The sequence below is a fragment of the Oncorhynchus mykiss genome, chromosome 12, assembly GCF_013265735.2.
Source record: "Oncorhynchus mykiss isolate Arlee chromosome 12, USDA_OmykA_1.1, whole genome shotgun sequence".
In the NCBI taxonomy this organism is placed as follows: domain Eukaryota; kingdom Metazoa; phylum Chordata; class Actinopteri; order Salmoniformes; family Salmonidae; genus Oncorhynchus; species Oncorhynchus mykiss.
The window spans coordinates 70,003,668-70,012,363 of NC_048576.1; the positions used below are offsets into that span (position 1 = coordinate 70,003,668).

General features: G+C 44.9%; 1 protein-coding gene across 2 annotated transcripts; it reads right to left on the bottom strand.

Moving 5' to 3' along the window:
- Window positions 1-1,825: 1,825 nt before the first annotated feature.
- Window positions 1,826-8,166, bottom strand: LOC110538182 (protein P200). Of its 2 annotated transcripts, none has more exons than XM_021624821.2 (4): window positions 7,879-8,166; window positions 4,532-6,460; window positions 4,291-4,418; window positions 1,826-3,363 (listed from the first exon to the last, which is right to left on the bottom strand). In XM_021624821.2, the coding sequence occupies exons 2-4, from the start codon at window positions 6,438-6,440 to the stop codon at window positions 2,899-2,901; spliced, it is 2,502 nt and encodes an 833-aa protein (XP_021480496.2). In that variant the 5' UTR covers window positions 6,441-6,460; window positions 7,879-8,166; the 3' UTR covers window positions 1,826-2,898. The 2 variants fall into 2 exon arrangements, with proteins under 2 accessions (XP_021480496.2, XP_036794132.1); XM_036938237.1 differs by having other exon boundaries at window positions 4,532-6,473; window positions 7,879-8,064.
- Between the last annotated feature and the right edge of the window lie 530 nt (window positions 8,167-8,696).

Sequence of the window (8,696 nt, forward strand, 5' to 3'; positions counted from 1 at the left end):
GTGTTCTGTCACTCATGGGGACACTACGTCACCACCAAGTCTAAGGGTAGAGCTCTAAAATTCTAGCCCCTTGGGTGCTGCCATAGAGTTACATTAGAAGTGCCCATCCAAGAAGGCTCAAGCTCATTGGCCACAGATACAATTATGTCACATCACGTTAAATCTACAGTAGCTTTGATTGGACTGATCATTTCAACATCATACTTTCAAAATCTTAGCTAGCCGTCATAATCGTGAATCAAGTCGAAAATCTACTGGCAAATCCTTTTTAATCCTTGTCATACAAAGAGAAATAACGAAGAGAAATTATAGATACAACATATCAGTGCTCATCGGCCATTGGACATAAACATTACACAACAAGTTGGAAATCGCAAATTCAACAATGAGTGGTTTGGAAGGAATCAGTGGCTAACTGCTAGCATTGCAAAGCAATCATTAGTCTGCTATTCAGTGGAGTGGCTGTGTGGTCCCAAGTCTAAGATTATGGGTCTCTTTTCCTAGTTTAAAATTATAAACATTCAATATTGGCCATGCTGTCAATGAAGCATGATTTGTGCCGCACTCAAAACTGCAAAATCTGACTTTAGTGAGTTCAATACAACTGGGAACTCTGGGAAAATGAGCTACGACTGGGAAAATACGGTTTAAAATTTCATCCAACTTGGAATTGTAAATCGGGAACTCGGGCCTCTTTCTAGAGCTACGACCTGAAGATCACTGACGTCATCATGATACAACTCCCCCCCCCCCCCCCCCCCGAGTTCCCAGTTGTCTTGAATGCACCATAAATCCAGAGAATGCCACTTTAATGACAAAGTTTGATGACAAAAAAATGTTCAAGTGAGCACAGTACAAGGTGAGTACAAAAATGTCTTGTATTCTTCTGCATAAATTAAATATGCCGGGGAGATATGTATACTGTAGCTAAGAAAGTAATGTGTGGTGCACATGTAGTCCATAACTGGTTTTTGAGAAATGTAATTAAATATTGTAAGAGCTTTCATTGTCTGCTTATATGCTGCCTTTATTTATTCTACAGTTCTGACTTGGTGTACAGGGAGGGCACAGTAAGAACAGCCCATGTTCTGAATTCTGTCACTGTACATTTCAAAAGTGCTGAGCAAAGTTTTGACTACGTCCATCCTAGCCTGCTCATGTCTTAATTGAAATTACGGATTGCCTCTAATCTGCTTGTCGTCCCCTTATGCCATTGTTTGTACATCTCAATTTTCAGTAGAAACCACATTTCTTTAAGCAAGTCAGCCATGAGCCATTTAAAACATTGTTAAATTTAAAGGCAGTAAATGAGGCCGAATGAACTGTGTCGCTGTCAGACAAGGCTCCGCTGATAGCCAGCTGTAACAGTGGTATAGGTGCAATTAATGTATTGTATACATTCTGCCTGCGACTATGCAATCCTGACCTGTTCACCGGACGTGCTGTCCCAGACCTATTATTTGACCATGCTGGTCATTTATGAACATCTTGGCCATGTTGTTATAATCTCTACCCAGCACAGCCAGAAGAGGACTGGCCACCCCTCAGCCTGGTTCCTCTCGGTTTCTTCCTAGGTTTTGGCCTTTCCTAGCCAACGTGCTTCTACAACTGCATTGCTTGCCGTTTTAGGCTGGGTTTCTGTACAGCACTTTGAGATATCAGCTGATGTATGAAGGGATATATAAATACATTTGATTTATAGTGTTGTGGCTTTGCTGGCATCCCACTTATGTCTCACTGAGATTTACATGCTTAATTCACCACTGGTGTAGAGACGAAGAAACAGTCTTGAACAGGGTGTAACAGTAGAAATTGCATTAGACAATATTTGCCGCAAAACAAATTCCTTTATTAAGTGTACAAAACATGTGCAAAAATAGTGACTCATTGGAAGAAATACACAAGCATGGCTTTGCCCTAAGAGACCTACACATCAGTCATGAAAAGACAGTGAATACATACAACTGGACATGCGAAAACTATGGTTGACAGAAAGAGGGATGATCCCAGGCTGCAGTCACCTATACTACAGAATATTGCAAATTGTGGCCTTGGTTTCACAGCATTTGATAAGTACCAAGTAAGTGCCAGCTAATCAAACAAACTGCACATTCATCAGCATTCTCCCTTTGATTTCTGCTGCATCGTGCAAAAAGAGTTAATTAGGAATGACCTCGATGAATGACATTCACAGTTCATCAAATCAAGCACACAGACACCCTTTTGGCCCATGAGCTACTTATGAAATTACCCAGCTCTTTCCTTCGTACTAAACACACACATACAAATGCAAACACATGACAGGGCCGACTGACTAAATCACAGGAAATGACCAGTGTCACGAGAAATTACTGAAAGAGATGTGCAACTTCTTGCAAAGAAGCTAATCATGACTAGAACTACATCAGCTAAACGGAAAAATCTGGCATGCGATGAAAATACTATTTGAGCCACTCACACCAAACATGAAAACACATCTAAATGCTTAACACTGACATATGCGGAAGGGGTTGTATATAGTGTTAGACGTGAATTGAGTAGGGAAAAATAGTGGTCACAAACGGGGAGAAGCGGTACTAGGTACAGCAGTACTACATCTGAGCCATGAAATCAGGCCTTGTCTACAGAAATCCTATCCAATTGCAACTATGGCACTAAAACGCATGACAAGACACTGAACAAGATGCTAAGCTTGACCTAAACTGTGGTTTAAAGGCCTCTTGGGTTGTGCAGCAAAGCAATAGAGAAAGGCACACAGCTTGTGGATTTGGGGTGGATATCCAAGACGCCTCCCAAACCCCAAAAGTAGCACAAACACAAACCTCCCCACAGACAAATCAGAACACTAGTACGCCACTCATCCCGAGCCATCCTTTACCACCACCTTCCCCCTCTCCTTTACAGTATGGTGCACTTTTGCTTCTTCTTCTTGTCCCCGTCTTTCTTGGTCGTGTCGGCCTTCTTGGGCCCGTAGAGGCTGGAGAAGCAGGCCTGGGCGGAGACGGGCTCCCTCAGACTGAGCAGCCACCTCCCCTTGCCGTAGTAGGCCAGGGAGCCGAGCTCCATCTCCTCCACCAGCTCTCCCTCCTGACCCTCTTTCTGCAGCGCTAGGATCTCCAGCAGGTCAAAGCCAGTCTGCTGTGGCTCAACCCCCTCCGCACAGCCCAGGGTGATGTGGGCACGGCTGCCTGCGGGCAGGGTGGCGGCAGCCGGGACTAGAGGGACTGCCTCCTTCTCAGCGTCGGCAGGCCACAGGGTTAACTGATCCTCAGAGAGTGAAACCCGGGCACCAACAGTGCGAGGTGTGACGAAGAGGGCACTGAGGGACAGCTCGAACGCAGAGCCATACAACTCTTTAACAATCTAGAGTGGGAAAAGAGAAAGAGGTCGTTTCAAAATGGTCCCCCGAAAAGTGAAAATGCATTTAAACAACGCACAGTTCAGATTTTAAATTCATAAAACAAGGCCAATTTGAGCTGTGTAGTAAATGGGTTAATAGGATGAGGATGCATTTTACTAATATTTCCCATCACCAATATACACCAAACAAAAATATAAAAGCAACATGTCAAGTTTGCCCCATGTTTCATGAGTTGAAATAAGAAATTATCCAAACGCACAAAAGGCTTATTTTGTGCACACATTTGTTTATATTATATCCGTTTGTGAGCATGTCTCCTTTACCAAGATAATCCATCCACCTGACAGGTGTGGATTTCAAGAAGCTGATTAAACAGCATGATCATTACACAGGTGCACCTTGTGCTGAAGACAAAAGGCCACTAATTTGCCATTGTGTTACAACAATGCCACAGAAGTTGAGGGAGCATGCAATTGGCATGTTGACTGCAGGAATGTCCACCAGAGTTGTTGCCAGAGGATTGAATGTTAATTTCTCTAGCATAAGCTGCCTCCAACATGATTATAGAGAATTTGGCAGTACGTCCAACCGGCCTCACAACCGCTGACCACATGTAACTATGGCAGCCCAGGACCTCCAGGACCGCCCAGGACCTTCACCTGCGAGATTGTATGAGACCAGCCACCTGGACTGCTGATGAAACAGATTAGTATTTGTCTGTAACAAAACCATTTTATGGGGGAAAACATTCTGATCGGCTGGGCCTGGCTCCCAAGTGGGAGGCCCACCACTGCACCCCTGCCCAGTCATATGAAATCCATAGATTAGGGCTTAAATTAATATATTTAAATCGAGTGATTTCTTTATATGAGCTGTAACTCGGTAAAATTGTTGCGTTTTATTTTTGTTCAATATTCTTTCAGACTTACTGGTTTGTCTGCATATTCCTTGGCTCCCTCAGCCTTGCCATAGTCACAGAATTTGGTAGTGCAATGAAGAGCTCCATTGGCTTGGAAATACTGCTCCAGGTCCACCTCTTTCTCAGCCTCAACAGTGACTGAAAAAAACAAAGCAAGCTCAGTTGTCACAGTCAAGCTCAAGAGACTAAAATCTGATTTAGATATAAACAATATAATTGTGTGTATCACAAGACAGTTGTGCTGAACTCACAGTCAGGCAAGTGCTTCTTGAAGGCCTCAAGCGTGTCCAATGTCTTCAGGAAATCCATGGACGTGCACCTGACCTTGTCCTGGATGCCAGGGAGAAGGAACCAGCCAAAGAAAAGGGGCAGGGATGTCTCCTCAAGAGGAACTTTCATGGCCTGGATCTGGGATTCCTCTAGCCCCCGCAGAGTTCTCTTGGCCAACTGTGGCAAGTCTCTGCTCCACTCAGTGCGGGGCTCCAGAAACATGGCCACCAGCCGGTGCTGCTCTGCTACTTCCCCCAGACGGGCCAGCCGATCATGGGTATGGTTGGTGTCATCCACCACAATCACTTGAGCAGATGTTCCTACACTGCAGCAGGCTACCACAGCATCGTCAAAAGCCTTGTACCCATCTGCCGATGCTTCTGGACTCTCTGGTTTCACACCATGGTCATCAGCACAGCAGACAGTGCAGAGACCCTGGTAGCTATCTGCAATGGCACGTGCCAAGAGGCTCTTGCCGCTGCCGGGGAGGCCTCGGAGGATGATTAGAGTGCGAGAGGTGCGAAGGGTGGCTTTGGTCTGCTCATGCTCCAGGAAAGCGAAAGACAAAGTGCCAGGAGCAGGGACCTGCTCGACAACTTCTGCCTTCTGCTGCTCCACTGCATCACCTTCTGCCTGTTTCTCTGACCCGACTTCTTTTTCAATTTCAGCTTCTACCAGTTTCTTTTCCATCACAGTCTCAGCTGCTACTGTCTTCTCTGCTTCCACCATCTTCACAGTCTCAGCCGCTACTGGTTTCTCTGCTTCCACCATCTTCACAGTCTCAGCCGCTACCGGTTTCTCTGCTTCCACCATCTTCACAGTCTCAGCCGCTACCGGTTTCTCTGCTTCCACCATCTTCACAGTCTCAGCCGCTACCGGTTTCTCTGCTTCCACCATCTTCACAGTCTCAGCCGCTACCGGTTTCTCTGCTTCCACCATCTTCACAGTCTCAGCCGCTACCGGTTTCTCTGCTTCCACCATCTTCACAGTCTCAGCCGCTACCGGTTTCTCTGCTTCCACCATCTTCACAGTCTCAGCCGCTACCGGTTTCTCTGCTTCCACCTTCTTCACAGTCTCAGCCGCTACCGGTTTCTCTGCTTCCACCTTCTTCACAATCTCAGCTGCTACCGGTTTCTCTGCTTCCACTTTCTTCACAGTCTCAGCCGCTACTGATTTCTTTGGCTCTGGTTCCGGTACAATTTCAGCGTCGGTCGCTCTGTCTGCCTCCACTTCCTTTACAGTTTCAGGCTCCGCTGGCATCTCTGGCACCACCTCCAACACAATACCAGATTCTGCCTGATTCTCAGATTCCTCAGGCCCTTTCTCTTCTGGTTCGAGCAGTTTCACGTCCTCAGATTCTGGCTGTGTGACAAGCTCGGGCGCTGCCTGCTCAGACAGTTTAACAGCCTCTGGGACGGGTTCTGCTATTTTCTCTGGCGCAGTTTCAATGTTATTCTCTGCTAGAGGCTCTGGTGTTCTCTCTGGCATTGGCTGCTTTTTAGGCTCTGCGGTCTGGATGTTTTCACGTTCTACGTACATTGCTGTAGCTGGCTCAGAGACCTCTGTTGAGCTCTCTAGTTCTGGTTGTTTTTCTGGGTACTTCTCTGCTTTAGTCACAACTTCTGTAGAGGTCTCTGGAACCTTCTCAGGAGATACAACCATTTTCATTGGGGATTTTTCTGCTTTAGGCGCCGTCTCTTGCGTGTCTTCTGACGGTCCTGATTCTGTAACCACATCTTGCAAATGCTCCATTTCTTGCCTCGTCACTGGTGATTCTGCAGGATCTATTGGAGAGTCGTGTTGTGACTGGGGGCAGTCTCCTGCTCCAGTCTCCTGTTGCTCGCGAGTCTCTGATGCGGTGTCCAACACCTGGTTCTGCTCAGCATCCATATCTGGGTTCCTCAATGGACCTAATGATAAACACTGGTTTAGACAAAAGACTTAACGTGAAAATACATGCAATGATATGACACAAAATTAAACTCATACAAATTCAATACTTAGGGAAAACAGGAACTTTATCAAAATAAAACTGTACAGCATACAAACAATGCAATGGCGCTGGAATTCATTTAAACTTCAAGCTGTTAAAAAAGACGAAATTTGACAACTCTTCCCTTGTGCAAATATTTGGGATACCACACTTATCTTAGTGAGGGAGTCAAATTATATACTTTGGTTTTTCTAATAAGCGTTAAAGGGAGCAGCAGATTCCTTATTTAATTACTGCACTGCAGCGGTTTCGCTGTGTCGCCCCTCGAGTCCTGCCGACTCAGTGCTCATCGTGGGCAAGGCCTCTGCCAGGTTTGACAAAGGCATTGGGTGGTTGGCTTGGCTCTATCGACCTGATTAATACATGGTTTAAGCACAGCTGGCATATTTGGAGTGGTGTGTGAGACGAGGATGTGTGTAATGTATGCCTTCATGGCTCAATTCTCAAAATCCACATAACCGGCTGCATTATACGTGTAACGTTAGGTGGGGAAGACGTAACTGGGAAAGAAACAAACGTCAATTAGAATGCATGAACATTCATCCATAAAACCGATCAAATATGCATCACCAATTTAGTACGGAATTAGATTGATTAATTAAAAAGATTCAGATATAGGCTACGCAAAATTGGCGCATAAAAAGTAGAGGCGTGCTCAGCCTCCGAAGACTAGGCCGGGGTGAGAAATGAACACCTGCGACTGATTAAACCAACCTTTTGTGTGGACAAGGGCTCGTATAGCCTCTTTAAAAACGCACTTGAATAAAAATCGCAAGTAACACCAAGAAAAGTACGCAGAAATGATAATTTTTGAGTAACAGACGGTCAGTAGCACAATGGACTACTGGTTGGTGAAATTAGACGACAAAACAAAAAAAATCATGGTCATCCCGTTACAGGCTAGAAAAGTTGCCCAAGAAACAAAACGACATTCGAATCAGCTCAAATGCCAATATTTATAGGAAGTGAATATTTAGTAAAAAACAGTCAGATGAGAATAATGTTTAAAGTGCAACAGTGTAAACGCGGCTACTATCATCTAACAATGAAATGGTGAAACGGGGAGTGGCTGCAATGCAATCACCACGCTACAGATAAAACTAATTCAGCGTGGCAATGTCATGTCCAGATTTAGATGCCACATTTGAACAATAACGGTAGCCTATTTCAAAGCTAAAGAAATTGTATGTCTGAAATGCGACTATTTCTGAAAATGTTGATCACGTCAGTCAAGTTCCAAGATCGTACAATATGACAGCAGCTTCTAATCGGGCGATTTAGGATAACTACCATATTGCTATGAATGGGACGAGATTACCGACGGATGTTTCTTACCGTGCCTGTTGTGTCAGGAGTATGCCGCTGACTCTGCAATTTAAGCGTTTTCAAAGCTGGCAAGCAGTGGAGAGTAGGCGCTCCGCGCAGAAATCTGCCCACAACACGCAGGAAACAAAACGGAAACTACTGTCTCTTGAGCACGCGCAAGGCTTCGTGCTCTTGAGGGTGGGGTGCTTCCTATCGTTTGCGCGCCCCCGCTCTTATCAACGCGAACGGCCCAGCAATGACAATGTAGACCTGGCTCCTGGCTGAGAAGAAAGTTAAATATGAGTTTAGTTGAATTGAAATTCCACAAGCCATGGCAATAATGCCAGAAAGTCTGATAATTCATGGCATAAGTGACAACAATGAGTCATTTTATATTTTGGCAGTTAATGATTTTAGGTCCACTTCCACAACACATACTCCATGAAAAATAAAGCTCTGTATAAAAATGTTTCCAGAAACGCATGTTTCGTACAGGAAATTTGCTCAACAGTTTGGGGACTTTATGAGATTAGTTGAGTCTAATCAATTTCTGATCTGATAACATGGCAGGATTTCTTAATACCCATATTAAGGGAACCAGCTACCTAGTGAATAACAGCATTGTCAGCATGCTATTCTGAAACAATGATATCAGAGTGCAGAAGTAAAGGGAACAAGCCTTGTTATCAGATAGAAAAACACCACAGCGAAACGTGTACACAGTTCTAAAGAACTGTAAGATGACTTTTGACTGGGTGCATTGTGCCAGTCAGTACATGTCTGTTGTTTTTGTCTCCAATGGCCTGCTTATATGCACATTGGCACAGGTAATTAAACCCAAGTTACCC